This window comes from Bubalus kerabau, chromosome 5 (genome assembly GCF_029407905.1).
Source record: "Bubalus kerabau isolate K-KA32 ecotype Philippines breed swamp buffalo chromosome 5, PCC_UOA_SB_1v2, whole genome shotgun sequence".
Lineage (NCBI taxonomy): Eukaryota > Metazoa > Chordata > Mammalia > Artiodactyla > Bovidae > Bubalus > Bubalus kerabau.
The window spans coordinates 127,575,540-127,598,096 of NC_073628.1; the positions used below are offsets into that span (position 1 = coordinate 127,575,540).

Sequence of the window (22,557 nt, forward strand, 5' to 3'; positions counted from 1 at the left end):
AGCCCAGAAAAATAAAGTCTTGCTCTGTTTCCACTATTTCCCCATTTGTCATGAAGTGATGGGACCAGATGCCATGATCTTAGTTTTCTGAATGTTGAGTTTTAAGCCAGCTTTTTCAGTCTCCTCTTTCACTTTCATCAAGAGGCTCTTTAGTTCCTCTTCGCTCTCTGCCATAAGGGTGGTGTCATCTGCATATCTAAGGTTATTGATATTTCTCCTGGCAACCTTGATTCCAGCTTGTGCTTCATCCAGTCCAGCATTTCTTATGATGTACTGTGCATCTGCATATAAGTTAAATAAGCGGGGTGACAATATACAGCCTTGATGTACTCCTTTCCTGATTTGGAACCAGTCTGTTGTTCCATGTCCAGTTCTAACTCTTGCCCCTTGACCTGCATACAGATTTCTCAGGAGGCAGGTAAGGTGGTCCAGTATTCCCATCTCTTTAAGAATTTTCCACAGTTTGTTGAGTCAAATCTCAGGGACAGAATTTTGGGTGAAATAGGAAAGAACACTTTTATTGCTGTGCCAGGCAAAGCGGGACACAGTGGGCTTGTGCCCCAAAAACTATGTGTTGCAACCCAAGAGGATTTGGTGAGGACTTAGATAGCAAGGGTTCAAGGGTGGGATTGCTGATAAGATCATGGTGTGTGTAGGGTCTTCATGCCTTTAATCTGGCCTCAGGTAATCTCTTGATGAGCTTCTCTATTTTCCTTTTAATCTGGTGTTGGTTGGCTTTCTCTGGAATGAAGAATGCTACACCTTCCATTTGGGGTCTTCTGTAAAGCGGTCAAAGATATTGTTCTGTGTATCCCTTGAGGAGTCAGATTGCTGCCGCAAGGCTGCACTATTGTTTCTTTTTTTTAATTTAAATTTATTTATTTTAATTGGAGGTTAATTACTTTACAATATTGTATTGGTTTTGCCATACATCAACATGAATCCGCCACAGGTATACATGTGTTCCCCATCCTGAAACCCCCTCCCTCCTCCCTCCCCGTACCAAAATTGTTTCTTGAGTCTTCCTCCCTTGTCTCTGTGTCTTTCTCTTCCCTGATTAGCAACTGTTCAAATCTGCCCTTTGGGACTCAGGGAAGGTCATGGAGGTAGGAGTCTATTCCCTACAAATAAGAACTGGGGGACACAGGAAGGCTTCCAGGCTCAGGAGCCCCACAGGGTCCTGCTCGGTTTCACACCTCATGGACAGGGCTCAGAGATGACTGGTTCAGTGGCTGGTACTTAATCAGGAAGGTGTTCTTGCATGGATGGCAGGAAAACGGTGAGTTGAATCAGCAAGACTTGAGAGCAGAGGGCCTACTGAGGGAGGCACTAGCCAGTCTCCTAACTCCACAAGTTTTTTCTTTTTTCCTGCCCTTTCCCCACCTGGACCTATGAGGAGGCTGCTTGAAGTCGTCAAAGGGGAGTTTGTCCCAGACTTACAGTCTACTCCACCTTCCTGAAGGTATCTAGAGACCCCATGGAGAACTGGACCACCATGGACTAGGACAGGCTTCCTTGGTGGCTCAGACAGTAAAGAATCTGTCTGCAGTGCAGAAGACCAAGGTTTGATTCCTGGGTCAGGAAGAGCCCCCAGAGAAGGAAATGGTTACCTACTCCAGTATTCTTGCCTGGAGAATTCCATGGACAGAGGAGCCTGGCGGGCTACACACCCCATGGGGTCAGGTCGCAAAGAGTTGGACTCAACTGAGCAACTAACACTCACTTTCACTCACTTCATGGACTAGCAAATGATGCTCTCTTTGGGGCAGAGTGAGCTTGCTATCTCCTGTACCCAGCAGTGTTGCAGGGACCCAGAAATTCCTCAAACCTTTTACTTTCCAGGCTTTTACGTCCACCTGACTGTCCCTGAGCTGCCTATAGTAGCAAGAGCCTGCATATTTTCTGTGGTAGATTCTATTTTTAAAAACTCCCTTGCTACCAGCAGCAAGGATGCCAAGGATGGTGCCTTTTTCCTCGGAGATCTATTTGCAGACAGCTCCTGCATTTTGCTGCATTTCCCAGCATGCTCCTCACAAATACTTAAGCCAGACATGAAAATAGCTTCTGGTTCACAGGGTATGAATTTTTAAAAGAGGACACTTGGTTGTATTGTCTCAGGGAAAAGCCTGCACTCCTTCCGCTGGAGCACATCATATATTTGGCGCCTCCTGTTGGTGAGGTGTAATAGTGCATCTAACCATGCACTCTGTAACCAACTGGATGCTCAGAGAAATGAAGCAGGTCCCAGAGACGCAAACAGGGAGAGGGCCCAAGTCAAATTCTACGGTAGATGATGGAGGGTGGGAAAAGGACATGGAAAAAGAAGAAAAGGCATGCAGAGTTAGGAAATGGCATAAAATAACTAAAATCCTTGGTGACTGATGTTAATTGGACTTACGGTGGTGACCGTTTTGCAGTGGTACAAATACTGAATCATACTGCACACCTGAAGCTAATGGAATGGCACGTGTCAATTATATCTCAATTAAAACAATACCGAGACTCCTGACAAAGTACACCACTCAGAGCCCTAGCTAGCAGCAGGCCATGCAGTACATCGCCAACCTTTCCTTCCCTAAAGTTCTGTTCTCAAGCACTTGGAGGAATTTAGCCACAGGAATTTGATTTATCTTGATTTCATAAGCGAGATGATGAAATGATTATATAAGGCTCGGGGTGGGGTCTGAGGTGTGCCGCTTTCTCTGACATCCTCTGTTTGATTTTTCACTTGACTTGGGAAGACTCCAGAAAATTTTCTCTGACTGGAAGCTGCTTTCTTCTGCCCTAGGACAGCGAGGGTGTGGAACAAGGATTGAACTGAGGGGAAAAGAATGGGGAGTGAGAAATAAAGGGGAAGCATACCTGTGACTGGGGAGTTTCAGAAGCAGATAAGTATGATTTATTGAAGAGAGGAACCTGGTCCTCGCCCTGCTGAACTCTCGCGCAGGGAGGCAGATGCCTTGCAAACCCCAAACTGTGAGCTGGCCTGGAAGGAAAAACCCAGGGCAGAGCGGGCATGCCAAATTCAATTTTCCCGTCCTTCCGCCTCAAGGCCAGATGAACCCAGCAGCAGAGTGGCTTTGTTTCGCTGTTGTGTCTCACTGTGTGTCGGGCCAGCTGGGAAGCCGCCAGGGTTTTCATCCTGGGCTTTCTGTTTGAGCACCTCCTAATTCCGCCCTGACGTTCCTCTCAGGTTAGAACCTGAAACGGGGTGCGTTCGGCTCAAGGCTTGTTGACTGGTGTTGGCGGCAGCTTCTCATTATGTGGTCACAGAGACAAAACGCCTCGGAATCTGTAATCAGTCCCTTCAGTCGCTCCACGTCCCCCAGCCCCAACTCACCTGCCGTTGCAGCGGCCTCCCCTGCAGGGGCGACACCCCCTGTGCTCCGTGCTCCTTCCTCCCCCCTCTACTACCGCTCCAGTGTGCAGGGCCCACGGAGGGGCCAGAGCACAAGCCGCTGCCCCTTTGTTACCGCATGGGCCTGGACTACTGTGTCCTTCTGCAGAGCCAGGCTCTGTCTGCACATGGGCACGCACACCCTTCTCACAGCCTCAGCTGGAAGCCTGCAGGCTTCCCCGTGGGCCGGGCTGCCTGCCAGCAGTGTTGCTGTTGTCGGGGTGTGTGTGTGTGTGTACTCTCATGCACACATGCATCCTATTGATGACTAGTCCTAAAGGAGACCGCCAGGGAGAAGAGAGCTGGGTAATCCAGCACCCATTTCCGGCATCGGATCACCCCAAGCAGCTCGTTTCTTCACTAGCTGGGTCTGCTTTGCTTGGCTAGGGAAGTTTTTGTTTGTTTTTTCTTCCTTTGCATTAAAGTCTAACCTGTCATCTGCAAGCTCAGAAACCCTGTCACACGCCATGTGGTGGTCAGCTGTTGTTCATCTACGTGTGTACTTTGTGGAGGGTAAATGTCCTCATTTAGGGCCGTTTGCTTGAGCCCCAGATCCCTCGTAGGCTATGAATAGGTGAGGCAAAGAGCCCGGGGAGGATAGGAACCACCGTGCATGTGATGCACTCTGATTGTAGGGCCTTCTAGGCAGGGGCCTTTCATGACAGTTACAAATAATTCATGCCTACAAACCTCCCCCCACTGGGTTTCTATGGGTTATTTATGATCCTGAGGCTTCAGGAAACAAAAGACCCTCCTCCATTGAGACAGAGGGAAGCATGTGTCCAGGGCACATACTGGACCACGAGGCCAAGGCCCACCTCATGGAAAAGCCTGGCCTCCACTTCCTTAGGCTGTCAGAGACATTTGGACGCAAGTTCCACTTGTTGTTTACTCAGTTCCACTTTGAGTGTCTTCTCGGTTATTCACACACATCCTGCATGGCCTGGCAGACTCAGATTTCCCTCGTTGGCTGGACTTTCCCGGGGTAAAGCATGCCATCAGACCAGAAGCATCTCGAGGGTGGTACACTGTGGCTCCCCCCATCTCCCCACACACACCCACATGGGGGATCCTCAAGTGTGTTAGTTTCCTGCTGCAGCTCTGGTACAGATAACTACACACTGGGTGACTTAAAATAACAGGAATTTATTCTCTCACAACTTCTAGAGACCCAAGGTCCGAAAGGATGTCAGCAGGGCCCTGCACCCTCTTATGGCTCTGGGGGACAATCCTTCCTTCCAGCTTCAGATGGCTCCTCGCGTTCCTGGCTGGTGGAAGCCTAACGTCCATCTCTGCCTCTGTGTGGCCTTTGCCTTCTGCCTCTGCATCTCGAACCTCCCTCTTGTCTTGCTTGTAAAGACACCAGTCATTGAATGTGGGGCCTTAAATCCTGGATGGTCACATCTTGAGGTCCTTAAGTTAATTACATACACCAAGACCCTATTTCCAAATAAGGTCACGTTCACAAGTGTTAGGATTTAGCACTTGGATGTATCGGCACGAGGGGGGGTGCAGCTTCACTCGCACGCCTCCCTTTCCTCTTCCTCATCTGCCTTCTCTTCTTCCTCTTTCTGCTCTTCATCCTTCTTCATCTTCCTCTCCACTCCCCTTTCCTCTTCTCCCTTCTTCTCTCTCTTGAGTACCTTTCCAGCACAAGGTTGTTTTTTTTCCCATAAGTAATAGTCTCGTGTGAGTTATGTTTCTTCTCCTGGATGGTTCTTAGGATAAAGTCCAAGTTATTTGGTTAATCCTTTGAGTCTCCGGGTAGAATATCATTTTCCTTTGCTTTCTCTTGAGTGATGTCTCCTTTGAATCTTGTGAAATTCTCTGACATAGAGATTCACAAGGCACAGGAAGCATCGAGATCACAGGGATGAGCTTTGTGTCAGACATTAGAGAGAGCTTCCTGCTGGGAGAGGTGAGGAGAGGCGATAAGTAGAAGACCTGAGTGGGTAATGGACTCCCCTTCCCTGCAGATAGTTAAGAACAACACTTTGTTGGTTATCTAGCTCTGATCTCTGTTGCTTTCTTGTTCTAAGCCTTTGATGGGTCCTTGCAGCCTCAGAATAAAGTCCAGACCCAGGGGTCTCCTCTAAGCCCATATTCCAGCTGCAGTACAAACTGTATCTCCTTGCTGTTGTCCTCCACCCCACCCCACCCCCCCACCCCGAGTCACACATCCTGCTGTGTGTTTACTTTGTCTGTGTCCTCTCTCTCGGGATGTCCCTCCCCTACCTCGCCACCTCCTTTCAAACCCAAGCCAGCCTCAAGCCCAGCTTGGACTCTCCTTCCCACTTCTCAGTCTACTTCCAGCTAGAATCCCTCTCTCCTCTCATTTGTCTTTCTCTGCTCTCCTGTTTGTCCTTTAAAGAAGCTGTCACTCATAGTTTCGTGTAGAATAATGAAAATATATATAATTTTTCCTCTGAATGTGGGGGTCCTGTATTTTCATTCCTTGCATTTCTTCACCTAGTGCCTGGCACTCAGTGTCTGCTAATCTTCTAACTCCTGTCTCCTGCATTAGCAGGTGAGTTCTTTACCAGCTGAGCCATAGTGGTTCCCTCTTTGTCATACAGCCACTAAAACTGCTTTCCTCACATGCAGGAGGGTATCTTTCTGGCCATGCACAGCCTTCCCAAGGCTTCCCCCAAATGCAGTCTCCTAAATGTGACTGTGGACTTTCCAACAGCTCAGCAGCCTCCTCATGGGCCTGCTGTCTCTTCTGTTCCACCGTAGCCCAAATCCTAACCTAATCCAAGTAGCTGTCCCTCCCAGACAACCCGTCCTTTCTCCCAGCTCCCAATTTCCTGCCTTTATCACATCAAAGAGGGCCTGGGAGGGTTGGATCCCACACAGAACCCTCCCCTCTCTGGAGCCACAATTCAGAGATGCTTCCTCCATAAAGCTCTCCTCAGGAAACTCCTCCCTGCCAGCTTATCGCCACCACCCCCCATCATCGCTCTGGGGGCCCCTGAGTGACTCAATGGAGCAGGGCATCTTGAGTAAAGTATCTTGTGCCCTGGACTATTGTCGGGACCTGGGTTCTACCCCATTTATTTCCACTAGGGCAAGTTGTTAACCTTGACGTTCATTGTAAACTGAGAACGTTAGGTGAATGCTAATACTTTAATCAGCCTTATCGAATTTGGGTTCTCAGGGTATCTGCCTACCCTCTCTGCTCTGGAGAGCATGGATACAATGTCCTGAGCCTCCAGCACTGGCAGGAGGCCTCTACCGTCTTGGCACATCCGCCTCACCTGTCCCTGCTTGACTTGTAATTCTCATCTGTATCCTTTGATTCCCCATAATCCCATCCTGGCCTGGCTGTGAATGGGACAAAAAGGCCACTCCCTACAGCTTAAGAGATTTTAAAGTCCAATTAGAAGACCACAATTCCTTTCCCATGACTTGGCTTACAAAACTGGAGATTGAGGAGGAGAGACTCAAACCCTTGAGCTTTGTCCCTGGCTCGGTTTCTACCAGACCCAAAGCTGTGTCTGGTTTTCCCATTCTGTGCCCCAGATGAGCTCGCCAGGACCTGCTTGTTGCTGCCCCGGGATGCAGTTGAGTCTATTGAAGCAACGGACAGGGTTACCTTCTGCTTCAAGCTCGATCACGTGTGCACATCTCTGTGTGGGAGTACACACCCCTTTGGATGTCTATGCCCACTTCACTTTCATATATTTTATCTCATCTGATCCTTGCAATAACTTTGTGAGGTTGATGCTGTTATTTCTCCTATTTTTCCATATGCAGAACCTGAGGCTCAGAGGAGTGAAAGGTGGGTTCAGTTCAGTCACTAGGTCATGTCCGACTCTTGCGACCCCATGTGCTACAGCACGCCAGGCTTCATGTCCATCACCAACTCGCAGAGCTTGCTCAAACTCATGTCCATCAAGTCGGTGATGCCTATGTGGCAAAACTAGAACTGGAACTCAGATCTTCCAACTCCAAATCCCAAGTCCTTTCCACTAGCCCACCCAACCATGTGGGTCTGCAGAGGGGGGCTGAGCAGCCTTGCCTCTCCCTCGTACAAGGGCCCTTGAGAACGTTGCACTGACAGGCGGCCGAGGAGAGCTGTTTCTTCCCCAGCCTAGGTTTGTAAACTAGAGTCTCTCAGTCTTCAGGGTGCACACAAGTCAGCTCTGATCTTGTTAAGATGCAGATTCTGATTCAGCAGGTCAGATTCAGGGAGGGGTCAGAATTACATCCCTAACAAGTGCCTGGGTGGTGATGCCTGTGTAGCCAGCTGTCAACACTTTGAGGATCACGCTGGAATGGCAGGACTGTAGGCAGCCCTGGTTGACACATGCAGAGGCAGAAGGATGGGAAATCTGTGTCTTCCCAGGCCTGTGCCTGGGAGTCCGCTGTTCTTCCCCAAGTGGCCGAGGCTGTTGAGAGGCTGAAGGGTGCTGAGCCCTGGGGTGAAGAGAGAGAGCTCCTCTGTAGAAACACACACATGGTTGTCACCCAGGACTCAGATGGTGAAGACAGGTGGTCCCGCAGGGGCCAGAGTCAGATAGGTGTTAACGGACGTGGGTTCAGTCCCTGGGTGGGAAAGACCAACTGAAACAAGGCACAGCCACCCACTCCAATATTCTTGCCTGGAGAATCCCATGGACAGAGGAACCCGGCAGGCTATGGTCCATGGTATTGCAAAGAGTCAGACCTGACTGAGTGGCTTAGCACTCGTGGGATGGGCCAGGAGGGTCTCCAGTACAAGGGCTTGAGTCTCCACTGGAAGGCCCTGTGCTTGCTGATCTTGGCCCGGGGAGCTCCCCTCCCAGGGGAGCAATGTGTTTTGGTACAGTGACGATTATGGTTATGTAATTTATATAATACCATAACATTTTATTATTGTTGCTCCTTTTTATTACCATTTCCCAGTACTGAGTTTCTTCCTAGTATGCAGCCCTGTGCTAGGCAGTGTTTCTAAAACAAATCTAAGGATTTCAAGGGTGAGGATTATGTTTTGAGGATTATATGTATCTGTACATAACAGTCACTCAATAACTCCTCCGTTAACCGAGGATTTCTTTCTCCTGATCTTTTAAAAGTGGCTGTCGGTGAGACACATTGAGTGTGGTGCTTTTGTTTTGCTTTTGGGGAATGAAGTAGTGGAGGTCATGGAATAAAAAAACCCAAATACCTACCCTCCCACTCCATCCCTGGAGTCCAACTGGACTCAGGAACCTGGCGTGGTGGGTCCTGCTGGCCTCCTGTGCCTTATATACAGTACATCACCCCCAGGGCCTGGCCTCCTTGCAGCTGTGGCCCCTTGGCAGAGTGAAATCAACTCTGCCCTGGAGCAGAGCCAAGGCATGCTCTGGCATGAATTCTGCTTTGCATCTCATTATTCTGGGTAGATGCCTTTTAAGTCTGGTGACCATAGTTTCTCAACCAGCCTACATAGCAAAGGTCTTTTCAGCTACTTTCGGGAACAAATGGACATCTGAAAATAGAGCTTGAATATGCCAAATACAGAATTTCCATATTTTTTTAAATGGGGAATGTTTATAACTTGGCTGCCCCCAGGAAATTGAGGGGATGCAATGCACCCATTGGGCTTTGCCCCGATGCCTCAGTGGTAAAGAATCCGCCTGCCATGCAGGAGACATAAGAGATCTGGGTTCGATCCCTGGGTCAGGAAGATTCCTTGGAGAAGGGAATGGCAACCCACTCTGGTATTCTTGCCTGGAAAATCCCATGGACAGAGGAACCTGGCAGGCTACAGTCCATGGGGCCGCAAGGAGTCAGACACAACCGAGCATGCACATACAACGCACGGCTAAAGCATTTCTTCCAAGAGACGTTCCGTGACCCTCGTGCTCCCAATCCAAGTTAGTTTTCCCATCAACTTTTACTCAGCGCACTCTTTTTTCCCTTCATAGCCTTAAGCACTGTATAATTTTAAATGTACAATCTTTGTTTGAGACTTGCTTCTGAGAGATGTTTTGTCCCCTGCTGTATCCCCAGTAATCAACGGTACCTGTGTGTTGCAGGCTGGGCCCCTCAGGCACTAGGCAGGGGTCCCCAAGGTATGGTCCCTGGCTGCAAAGGCAAGTTCTGGGCCCCACACTCGATCTATTGACATCTCCAGAACCGGACCCAGAAACCCATATATTGTTAACTCCTGTAGCTATCCTAATGCCCCTAAATCTGAAGAACCATTGCCTTGGGGTCTGGGACCAGTTCTTCTGTGTCACACAGCATGGGTTAAGGAACAGCCTTACATGGGCTGAAGGTCAGTGAAAGAAGTGAGACATCTCAGAGAGAGGTGAGGGAGCATTCTGGGTGCTCATTCCAGTGGAGGGACCCCATTCCCTTGAGCATCTTCCCTCTTATACAGCAAGGGAGAGAGCAAGCTGGTAATGAAGGGCCATAGAAGGGCCTTGGCACAGGCAGGCCAGGGAGCTAATGGATTACAGGAGTGGGCTGGGAAAGCTTCCACCTGCAATGCAGGAAACCTGGGTTCGATCCCTGGGTCGGGAAGATCCCTTGGAGAAGGGAATGGTAACCCACTCCAGTATTCTTGCCTGGAAAATCCTTATGAACAGAAAAGCCTGGTGGGCTACAGTCCATAGGGTCACAAAGAGTTGGACATGACTGAACAACCAACATAACACACAAAAGGGAAAGCTAGCTGCCATGCACCTGGAGAGCCCTAGGGCCCAGGAGAAGATGTAGACCCTGCTACTTCAACAGAGCAGAAGCCCCAGCCCCTGGGAAGTTGAGCTTAGCTGCAGCCCTGCCCACAGAGAGAGGGGGAAGCTCCCAGTCCCAGCTGGTTCCCTGCCCAGGCTGTGCAGAGTGAGATCCCTGGGGCAGCTCTGCTCACAGCTCTGGCACATAGCAGGCACTCAAGCTCTTCAGGGTGAGGAAGTAGGGTTTCTTCCAACTCTGAGGCTGATCCTGCTTTTCTGAGGTTTGGGCTGCTCACCAGCAGACTCCTGGCTACTCAATGACCTAAGTATAACAATCTCTCCTGATGGGTAGGCCAGAGGCCCCATCAGCCCAGCCTCGCACCTGAAAGCAGGCGCTTGTGCTGAACTCCCGACTCCTCACTCCCGCGCTGTCAGCCTGGCTTCCTGGGAGGCTTTGAGGGTTCTCAGTCCCACTGCCCTGGTTGTAAGCGGCACCCCCAGGCTGCCCAGCCTACTCAGGCCAGTGGGCAGCTCCAGTCCCTCTGCCCCAGGACTGCCCAGGTAGAGACAGTGACTGGGACTGTTTATTTGTACCCCAGTGGAAGGGCTGTCTAAAGACCTGAGCCCCGAAGGCTTTCCACGAGGCAGGCTGACCCTCCAGGGAGGGCTGCTGCTGCCTGGATCCCTCTCTCTCTCCCAAGAGCCTCTCCTAGGGCACTTCCTGGGGCACTCTGGTTGACTTTTATTGCTTAATTAGAAGTCTCTGAACAACTGGAGGGAAACTGATTACACTGTGCCTTCCCTGCCACCTAGAGGAAACAGCAGGGGCTGTCTCAAGCCCCCAACCCCAGGCTCTCATCTCGTTATTCCCCACGCCCCTTGCTTTGGCCAGAAGTCCACATTTCTCCTTCATCTTTTGTAAAGTCATCTCTTTATCACATGAAACATATACCAATGGCTCCCTTCCTTGACCCTTAATTTCTTCTCAGTGCTTTTAAATCTCTGTCTTCTTTATTTCCTTCCTGCTGCAGTACATTTTGGGGACCCACAAATAAGTGCCATCAACAAAGCTTTTGAAATATTTCTGTATATCCTCCACCCCTAAAGACACAGACAATCATACACACACACACACACACACACACACACACACACACACACACACACACACACACACACACACACACACACACACACACACACACACACACACACACACACACACACACACACCGTGAACTGAGCCTCATTGATCTGTTTCCATGACCTGAATCCCTCGGGCACATCCTTCTTCCTCCCACTCTGTATCAGGCTCCCACAGGTCATTAAATCTGCTCCGGGAGTGATCAGCCTCCAGACAGTGTCTCATGACCATGTCCACAGGTGAGAGTTGGGAGGATGGGGCACGAGGGGCATGGTGAGGATCTTTATTTACTGTCCTTTACTGGGAAAGTGCCTGAGGCAGCAGAAACCAACTAAGACCTGAAACACAATGCCCTCCCTCAAATTCAGCCCCATCCCACAGGCATCACTGTGTGCTAGGAAAGGGAAAATCCGAGTGATATGGGAGTCTGGGTGTTGCCTCCTCAAGCCCTTAGGAAGTAGAGGGTTTGGGACTCTCAGATCAGAAATCCCACTTCACATCTGCTGAAATACAACTCATTCACCTGGGAATTTAGAGATAAAACCATGGGGACTAGAGCGTTAGGACTTCTGGCAGAATGAAGGGCATCCTTTTGTGACAACTCCCTTCGACCAAAGGTCTCCTTGAATCAGTGGTCCCCTTTGGCTAAGATTTACTCCAGACGAATTCTCAGAAATAAAATATTTGTTCCAGCTAAATTCCCAGAAGTAGATTAATTCCTTCAGAATTCATGGTGACCTAGGTCAGCTCTGTTGTCTTTTTCTCCATTGTTTTGTTCTCTCGGTCTTCCTGCGCCCTAACTTGGTGCTTCTGAGGAGGCCTATGCCCATGCATTGCGATTCCTTCTTGCTCTGGTCTCTGGCAGGTGACTTCCTGACTCAGCCTCTGGCAGCTCACCGAGTTGTCTTCCTTCCAGGAGTTATGGGAGTACCATCAGTAATCAATTTGCTTCAGGCAAATTAAATAAAATCTTGCCTGCCAGGAATCCTTTTAATCCTAGCTGTGCCTTTTTGCCCACCCCCGACAATTTTTTTGGCTCAGATGGTAAAGAATTTGCCTGCAATGCGGGAGACCCGGGTTTGATCCCTGGGTCAGGAAGATCCCCTGGAGAAGGGAATGGCAACCCACTCCAGTACTCTTGCCTGGAAAATTCCATGGACAGAGGAGCCTGGTAGGCTATAGTCCGTAGGGTCGCAAAGAGTTGGACACGGCCGAGCGACTTCACTTTAGAACGCTTCCGCATTGATTTCCAGTTACTTAATGCAGACCCTCACTGCAGAGGTCCCCAAGTGCTTGGGCTGTCCTTTTAGGTCGGTGGGATATTGACTCTTGCCACTTGGTACCTAAGGCCAGTCTCTGGCACACAGAACTTTGGCTGTACACTCAGTTTGTTGCCTGAAAATTGGATTAGAAACCACACACCTCAGATTGGGACTTAAAACCATGGGCTGAGACTTGAACCCCACCAAAACCCAGACTGGGACTTGAACCGATGGTCTTAGAATCATTCACCCAGTGTCAAGGCTTAGTGAGGCTCAGGTTCTTTATATCTCAGCTCAGAAGGCATTAAATGCGAGGCAAAGTGTTAGGCAAGAAGTGGATTTATTTAGAGAATTACGCATTCCATAGAAAGAATGCAGTCTGTCTCAAAAGGCAAGAGCAGTCCCAGGCTATGGGGTCATCTTGGAAAGTGAGACCAGACTAGAAAAATGGTTACTTTTTATGGGCTCAGTAATTCCATGGGCTAATGAGTGAGAGGATTAGTCCAACTATTTTGAATAAGGGGCAGGGGTTTTCAGGAACTGGGCCACCACGACATTTTGGCTTCTTATAGTTGACCTTGAAGCTATCACGGGGCCAATGAGTGTGCCGCTTAGTAGGCTCAAGTGTTACAATGAGCGTATAATGAGGCTCATGGTCTACTGGAAGTCAAATCTTAGACCTAGTTTGTTCTAACCAGTTTATGTTATGCTATCGCCAACGGCTGTCATTCTTTTAAAGGTTGTGGCCTGCCCCCTTCCCTCCTGTTTCATGTTTGTCTCTTCATGGGTGTCAAGCCAAAAGACACAACCAAGCCAAAGATTGGGAGAAGGGTTTATTACTTGCAGAAAATAACAAGAACACCAAGGATTGCTCCCAAAGCAGTGTCTCCCCAGACAGCAAAACTGGGGAAGTTTTAAGCTATGGTATGTGATGCGAAGAACTGACTCATTGGAAAAGACCCTGATGCTGGGAAAGATTGAAGGCGGGAGGAGAAGGGGGTGACAGAGGATGAGATGGTTGGATTGCATCACTGAAGTGATGGACATGAGTTTGAGTAGGCTCCGGGAGTTGGTGATGGACAGGGAAGCCTGGTGTGCTGCAGTCCCTGGGGTCACAAAGAGTCAGACATGACTGAGCAACTGAACTGAACATGCATAATCATGAAGGGGCTTGAGCAGAGGAGAACTCAGCGTAGGATTGGGGCATAGGTCCACAGAATCCAAGTCTTAGTTGATTGAAGTCAGTTAGGTCAGCAGCATCATTCCACCCTTGACTTGGGTGCGGGCCTTAGTTCCTGCAGAACTTAAAGGTATACTACTATGTATATCCCTTGAGGAGAGACTAGGGCCCTGCTTTATCTGCCCTGTAGTTTGACTGCTCATCCTCTGTTCCTGCATTCCTTTGTTAAGATCAAACAGGTTGAGACCTGTTTCTCTAGGGCGTGGTTCTAGGACCACCCCGTAGGGAAAGTGTGGGGTAGGGCTGTCTCTGAGGGCCTTCCATTCAGCACTTGAGCCTTCAACCTCCTCATGTCTGCTGCTGGGCAGCAAGGCTTGGGTAGAACAATTGCTTAGGTGCAGCTTAGTGTCAAGACCCAAGGTTTGAAGCCCCAGGAAGGAAGATGGCCTGAGTCTTTGCTTCTGCCTGGCCCCATCTTTAAAAGCCGCTGCTTCTTCCCTGTCCTTCCTCCTCCCTTTGACCCCCCAACCTGTGTAAGCGGAAGGCCTGAGGAACAAGACCACTAGGAAGGAATCTGGCCTGGTCCCTTCTTGCCTTTGGGATTTTCTTGCACCATTTATACGGAACATGTATGTACCAACATGTTTTGACTTAGTAGTATGAATTCATTCGTCCCATTGTTGGTAGGCTCTGTGTTTACAGAAACCAAAATGAAGAGGAAATTTGGCAAGATTCTATTATTTTTTATATCTTCATGGTTGTTGAGTCATTGATGATAAGATTCAGAAAGCTCTCCTATTCGCATCCCAGCCATTTGAAGGGCCCTAGCCGCAGCAGCAGCAGTGACATGTGATCAAAGCCCCATATGGACCGATTTAAATGAGCATGTGTCCCCTCAGGTGGAACTTATTTAGTCTCTTTAGAGACTTGATTTTTATGGAGAGAAAGCAGATACCTTCATCACTCTGATTCGGAGTGATTGAAGGTATTGCTTCAGTTTTGGTTTCAGGACAGCTTACCTTTCCCATGTTTTAGCTTCTGGAACTGGCTTTGCCTGATGATACTTTGATTCTTCTGCCTTGTCCATTGTTGCCAAAATGTTCTTCATACCTCTCTCCCTTCTGCTCACTGCCTGTCATTATTATATGAAAGAGAAATGCTGAGTGTGTTTTGGCTCTAACCAGTCTGAGTTTAGTTCCTCAAAAGGCTTTTGAATAAAGAAAAATTCTTTCTAATCATAAAATTTAATCAGAGACTTTTTCTCAAAGGAAGGAGAAAGGGAGATGACTATTTCTAATTCGCCTAATTAAATCCTAACAGATAAATAACAAAGGGCAAAGAAATAAGACATTGGCAGCCTGTAAGTAAAATTCTAAAAGTTTTCCAGAAGAGAACAGTTCTGGCAGAGTGTAGGACTGAGGATCTAGGAGTAAAGGAAGGAAAAATACACCCAGTAACAATAGAGTTGGGTAATCAGGAAAGGAACCGCAGGTCTCATAGCCGTGGCTAACATTTCATCAGGTCTAAATATAGTCGTCATTGTTAGAAGGTAAAAGTCCATTTTTAGAAAAAGATAGAGAATGAAAAGGGCTTTATCAGAGAGTTGATTTTGAGACTATTTGAAGAATATATTTGAATATAATTTGAAGAAGACAGGGTGGGGCATTTTTTCAGAAACGGTACTTCCTGGTGTGCTGGGGAACACTCCAGGTGTATTGATGGAGATCAGTTTGTCAGACTTGTCTTATGCTTTATCTGTCTACACCCTCCTGCCATGTATACTTTTCTCTCTATCACATGAAGTCCCTCCCTTCCTTCAAAATCCTGATTGTGTCTCTTTTTCCAGAAAGCTGCAAAGAATATAATCAATCTGATTTCGGTGTTGACCATCTGGTGATGTCCATGTATAGAGTCTTCTCTTGTGTTGTTGAAAGAGGATATTTGTTATGACCAGTGCATTTTCTTGTCAAAACTCTATTAGTCTTTGCCCTGCTTCATTCCATATTCCAAGGCCAAATTTGCCTGTTGTTCCTGGTGTTTCTTGACTTCCTACTTTTGCATTCCAGTCCCCTATAATGAAAAGGACATCTTTTTTGGGTGTTAGTTCTAAAAGGTCTTGTAGGTCTTCATAGAACCGTTCAACTTCAGCTTCTTCAGCATTACTGGTTGGGGCATAGACTTGGATTACTGTGATATTGAATGGTTTGCCTGGAAACGAACAGAGATCATTTTGTCATTTTTGAGACTGCATCCAAGTACTGCATTTCGGACTCTTTTGTTGACCATGATGGCCACTCCATTTCTTCTGAGGGATTCCTGCCCACAGTAGTAGATATAATGGTCATCTGAGTTAAATTCACCCATTCCAGTCCATTTCAGTTTGCTGATTCCTAGAATATCGAAGTTCACTCTTGCCATCTCTTGTTTGACCACTTCCCAATTTGCCTTGATTCATGGACCTGACATTCCAGGTTCCTATGCAATATTGCTCTTTACAGCATCGGACCTTGCTTCTATCACCAGTCACACCCACAGCTGGGTATTGTTTTTGCTTTGGCTCCATCCCTTCATTCTTTCTGGAGTTATTTCTCCACTGATCTCCAGTAGCATATTGGGCACCTACTGATCTGGGGAGTTCCTCTTTCAGTAACCTATCATTTTGCCTTTTCATACTGTTCATGGGGTTCTTAAGGCAAGAATACTGAAGTGGTTTGCCATTCCCTTCTCCAGTGGACCACATTCTGTCAGATCTCTCCACCAGGACCCACCCATCTTGGGTGGCCCCATGGGCATGGCTTAGTTTCATTGAGTTAGACAAGGCTGTGGTCCTAGTGTGATTAGATTCACTAGTTTTCTGTGAGTATGGTTTCAGTGTGTCTGCCCTCTGATGCTCTCTTGCAATACCTACCATCTTACTTGGGTTTCTCTTACCTTGGGCATGGGGTATCTCTTCACGGCTGCTCCAGCAAAGCACAGCCATTGCTCCTTACCTTGGACTAGGGGTATCTCCTCACCACCACCCTTCCTGACCTTCAACGTGGGATAGCTCCTCTAGGCCCTCCTGTGCCTGCACAGCCACAGCTCCTTGGACGTGGGGTTGGTCAGCAAAAACAAGACCAGGAGCTGACTGTGGCTCAGACCATGAACTCCTTATTGCCAAATTCAGACTTAAATTGAAGAAAGTAGGGAAAACCACTAGGCCATTCAGGTATGACCTAAATCAAATCCCTTATGATTATAGAGTGGAAGTGAGAAATAGATTTAAGGGCCTAGATCTGATAGATAGAGTGCCTGATGAGCTATGGAATGAGGTTCGTGACATTGTACAGGAGACAGGGATCAAGACCATCCCCATGGAAAAGAAATGCAAAAAAGCAAAATGGCTGTCTGGGGAGGCCTTACAAATAGCTGTGAAAAGAAGAGAAGCAAAAAGCAAAGGAGAAAAGGAAAGATATAAACATCTGAATGCAGAGTTCCAAAGAATAGCAAGAAGAGATAAGAAAGCCTTCTTCAGCGATCAATGCAAAGAAATAGAGGAAAACAACAGAATGGGAAAGACTAGGGATCTCTTCAAGAAAATCAGAGATACCAAGGGGACATTTCATGCAAAGATGGGCTTGATAAAGGACAGAAATGGTATGGACCTAACAGAAGCAGAAGATATTAAGAAGAGATGGCAGGAATACACAGAAGAACTATACAAAAAAGAGCTTCGCGACCCAGATAATCATGATGGTGTGATCACTGACCTAGAGCCAGACATCCTGGAATGTGAAGTCAAGTGGGCCTTAGAAAGCATCACTACGAACAAAGCTAGTGGAGGTGATGGAATTCCAGTTGAGCTATTTCAAATCCTGAAAGATGATGCTGTGAAAGTGCTGCACTCAATATGCCAGCAAATTTGGAAAACTCAGCAGTGGCCACAGGACTGGAAAAGGTCAGTTTTCATTCCAATCCCAAAGAAAGGCAATGCCAAAGAATGCTCAAACTACCTCACAATTGCACTCATCTCACATGCTAGTAAAGTAATGCTCAAAATTCTCCAAGCCAGGCTTCAGCAATACGTGAACCGTGAACTTCCTGATGTTCAAGCTGGTTTTAGAAAAGGCAGAGGAACCAGAGATCAAATTGCCAACATCTGCTGGATCATGGAAAAAGCAAGAGAGTTCCAGAAAAGCATCTATTTCTGCTTTATTGACTATGCCAAAGCCTTTGACTGTGTGGATCACAATAAACTGTGGAAAATTCTTCAAGAGATGGGAATACCAGACCACCTGACCTGCCTCTTGAGAAATTTGTATGCAGGTCAGGAAGCAACAGTTAGAACTGGACATGGAACAACAGACTGGTTCCAAATAGGAAAAGGAGTACGTCAAGGCTGTATATTGTCACCCTGTTTATTTAACTTACATGCAGAGTACATCATGAGAAACGCTGGACTGGAAGAAACACAAACTGGAATCAAGATTGCCAGGAGAAATATCAATAATCTCAGATATGCAGATGACACCACCCTTATGGCAGAAAGTGAAGAGGAACTCAAAAGCCTCTTGATGAAAGTGAAAGTGGAGAGTGAAAAAGTTGGCTTAAAGCTCAACATTCAGAAAACGAAGATCATGGCATCTGGTCCCACCACTTCATGGGAAATAGATGGGTTAACAGTGGAAACAGTGTCAGACTTTATTTTTCTGGGCTCCAAAATCACTGCAGATGGTGACTGCAGCCATGAAATTAAAAGACGCTTACTCCTTGGAAGGAAAGTTATGACCAACCTAGATAGCATATTCAAAAGCAGAGACATTACTTTGCCAACAAAGGTCTGTCTAGTCAAGGCTATGGTTTTTCCTGTGGTCATGTATGGATGTGAGAGTTGGACTGTGAAGAAGGCTGAGTGCCTTCTTCAGAAGAGTTGATGCTTTTGAACTGTGGTGTTGGAGAAGACTCTTGAGAGTCCCTTGGACTGCAAGGAGATCCAACCAGTCCATTCTGAAGGAGATCAGCCCTGGGATTTCTTTGGAAGAAATGATGCTAAAGCTGAAACTCCAGTCCTTTGGCCACCTCATGCGAAGAGTTGACTCATTGGAAAAGACTCTGATGCTGGGAGGGATTGGGGGCAGGAGGAGAAGGGGACGACAGAGGATGAGATGGCTGGATGGCATCACTGACTCTATGGACGTGAGTCTGAGTGAACTCCAGGAGTTAGTGATGGACAGGGAGGCCTGGCATGCTGCGATTCATGGGGTCACAAAGAGCTGGACATGACTGAGTGACTGATCTGATCTGATCTTCCAGAAAGCTCTGCTATCTTTATTTAGCTCTTATCCCTCTAGGCAGTCCGGTGTTTACAGAGCTGCTACAGATTTGTTTGGTTTGTGTTCCTGTGTTTGTTTTTCCTCCTGGTGTCCTGAGGCTATCTTGGGGACAGGCACTAAGATGGAATAGCTGGGTTCTTCCCTGTAGCTCGTAAGACCCCATGTCCTGGAGCTGGTTTCAGGTTGCAGTCCAACCCTCCCTGGGCGCGTGGAGAACACTGTCCAGGGTGCTGACCAACTGTTTGTCATTCGATTAAGATAACTTCTGAACTTCTGGGCTTCCCTGGTAGCTCAGCTGGTAAAGAATCTGCCTGCAATGTGAGACACCCCGGTTCAATTCCTGGGTTGGAAAGATCCCCTGAAGAAGAGAATGGCTACCCACCCCAGTATTCTTGGGCTTCCCTGATGGCTAGATGGTAAAGAATCCACCTGAAATGTGGGAAACCTGAGTTCGATCCTTGGGTCTGGAAGATCCCCTGGAGGAGGGCATGGCAACCCACTCCAGTATTCTTGCCTGGAGAATCCCCATGGACAGAGAAGCATGTTGGGCTACAGTTCATGGGGTCACAAAGAGTAGGACACAACTGAGCAACTAAGCGCACACACACACATTGAACCTCCAGTCATCTTAGACTGAAAATTCACTTTGGCTAAGGCCTATGGCCAATGTCCAAACAAAACTACAAACATTTTTACTTAGAGCTGAGAAACACTATCATCCCTGGGCACTCATGCCAGAATGTTAAAGAGCTTTTATCAGCATTTCTTTCTCCCTGACCCCTACTGCTCTCCTCCCAATGAAAACAAGCCTGGTGATGTCAGAGAAATTGTACAGGATCAGCTGAACAGACCTGGCTCGTGGTGGCCTAGGTCCTGCCAGGTGAGCATCATCTTTGAGGATTTTCCATGGCCAGACATGGCCTTGCAAAGGGCAGAAAGCAAACCATGCACTCTAATGGGGTCCTTCAGCCATTGCTGGGTGTGTGTGTTTGGGGGGGGGGGGTGCATTATAGTCCAGCAACTATGATTTAGGAGGAATGGACACCGTGCAGGATGATAACTGACTGCACTGTTCTAGCATTTTCCAGGACTGAGAATGAGCAGTTTTGAGCACAGAGTTGGCCACTCTCCCTCTGAATTCTGTTTTCTTTCTTTAGCAACCAAACATTAAACTCTAGACTCTCTTTTCACACAGTCTACCACTTCATTCCTTGGGCTTCCATTTTCTTTTCAGTAAAATAAGAAGTTAACGTATATTTTTGAGCTATAAAGGAATATGGGGACCTGTCACTATTATTTTTAGTACAGTAGTGGCATTTTAGGGGAGTCATAAAATATCAATAGCAAGACTAGTCTGACCGGAACTCTCATGGAACACGTATCACTTTTACTGAGTGGCTGGAGAACCCAGAACAGGAGAAAACAAGAATTGGGAAATGAGATGGCCCATCAGTTAGAGTTGTTAAGTTTCATGCAATGGAAAATGACACTGGCTAATTTGAAAAGGGGAGAGAATTTATTGGAAGGAGATAGAGTAACTCACAGAATTGAAGGTATTGACGCAGAATCAGGCTGAGAAAAAGATGGATCCAGGACAGGCCACGTACCAGGCAAAGACTGTCAGGGCACTACTGCTGGGATAGATACACTCCAGGACGTGTTTCCGCCTCCCCATCCTTCATGATTCACAGACCCAGGAGAGAAAGGCCAGTTGTCCAAGCTTGGATCACATGACCATCTTTAGCTCCATTTCCTCACCATTCAGAAGCATGAAATGAGTGTCTTTGATATGTCAGGGATATATCAGTGAACAAAATTTGTGCCTTCATGGATCACTTGATACAGAGTGGTCAGAGAAGCCCTCACACAGATTGGGAAACATTTGAGGAAAGACTCAGATTGTGTGAGACAGTAGGCTATGTGGATATCTGGGGAAGAGGATTCACACAGAAGAAACAGCCAGTGCAGAGGCCCTGGGGCATCCAAGAGGAAGCAAAGAGGCCAGGATTGTTGGGGTGGGATGAGTGAGAGGAGAGTTTGCAGATGAAATCAGAGAGTGGCAGGCTCACCCCTGTAGGGCAGTACGTGGACAGTGACCCTTACTCTAGGGCAGGTGGAACTGTTGGAGGATTTTGAGCAGGAGAGTCATGTGCTCTGACTTAGAGCATGAAAACCTCAATCTGATAACTATTTCAAGAGCAAAGTAGGGCAAGAGTGGAAGCAGGGAGATCAGTGAGGACACTGTAATAGTTCAGATAAGAAATAATGGTGACTTAGTACAGGATGGGAGCAGCAGCGGTGTGAGGAGAAGTGGTTGGATGCTGTAACAGATTCCCTGTGGGGCAAAGAGAGAGAGTGGTGGACAACTGCAAGGCCTTTGGCCTGGTTAAATGGAAGGAAGGAGTCGTTACTAAGCTGACAAAGACTTTTAGAGGATCAAGTATGAGGGATGTGTCAGGGCAGGTGGAGTTGAGAATTCAGAATCAGAGATCAAAAGGAAATTTTGGACAGGCTATATAAATTTGAGACCTGTCTATCTATCAAAAACCACCAGACTGGATGACATATGAGTATGAGATGACTTGGGCAGTCAGTACCTATAGAAAAGAGGTCTCCACCCTGAGCATGTGCTGAATCATTGCAGTCATTCCAGGCTCTTTGCCACCCCACGGACTGTAGCCCTTCAGGCTCTTCTGTCCATGGGATTCTCCAGGCAAGAATACTGGAGTGGATTGCCATGACCTCCTCCAAGGGGTCTTCTCAACCCAGAGACCGAACCCATGTCTCTTACATCTCCTGCATTGGCAGGTGGGTTCTTTACCACTAGCCCCACCCTGAGTAGATGAGTATAAATGTTAACTGACCTAATACTACTTGAACGAAGGATTACTGTCCGTAATTCTAAATGCCAAGAGGTAAGATAGCAGACAATTATGGAGTCTTTTGTTCCTGGAGAAAAATAATAAAAACATCCACCAAGCCTATAAAAGCCCCCCTTCTCATTACGCACTGACGACTTTCTTTCCTTCAGTCTCTTCCCTACGGTTGTCTTCTGTCATCATTGCTGTCTCTCTGACTGAACCAGTTAGCAGAGACCACTTCCCAACAGCATCGAGTGCAGACGCTTGTGGCTGGGGCTGCTGGCTGCCCAGTGAGCACCCTTCTCCTCTCCCTCCCTCCCTCCCTCCCACAGAAAATCCTCTGGTAGGAATCCAGGTGTCAGGGCATGGGAAGGCTGGAAAGAAAAGATCTGACCCCACTCTTGGCTCTGTCAGGAAGCCTTTCTTTCCTTGCTTTGGTCCTGTATCAGAAATGGCTGCAACCTCCTTTAGGAAGTGCTGAATCATGTAATTCAGTGTAAATGATGATGTTGCCTGGGAGGGAGGGGATAAATACTCTTGGGTGAGCCCCACCTCTAGTAATCTTGCCTGGTGATTGCCTGTGCTGTGTGAAAAAAACAGGAAGAGGGTGCGCATATTGTGAGAATTACAGCCTAGACAATCTGGGAGGTAGTCATGACCATGTGAGAGATGACCCTAACTGCCTCTGCCTGTCCAACCTCCTCCTTCACTCATCTCCATTCAGCCCAGGTGTTGAGGTGCTAGAGACTATTTGGGG

General features: G+C 47.7%; 1 protein-coding gene across 11 annotated transcripts in view; it reads left to right on the forward strand.

The window, feature by feature from the left end:
* Positions 1-22,557, forward strand: part of KCNH1 (potassium voltage-gated channel subfamily H member 1) — a 430,930-nt gene that overhangs the window by 339,875 nt on the left and 68,498 nt on the right. Inside the window, exon 11 of one of the 11 annotated variants that reach the window (XM_055583058.1) lies at positions 2,789-5,784. The exons of the other annotated variants lie outside the window; for them this stretch is intronic. Coding sequence (XP_055439033.1) covers positions 2,789-2,821 — 33 coding nt within the window. The 3' untranslated portion in view covers positions 2,822-5,784. Of the gene's footprint in view, positions 1-2,788; positions 5,785-22,557 lie in introns of those variants that run through there. 11 annotated transcript variants of the gene reach the window in all.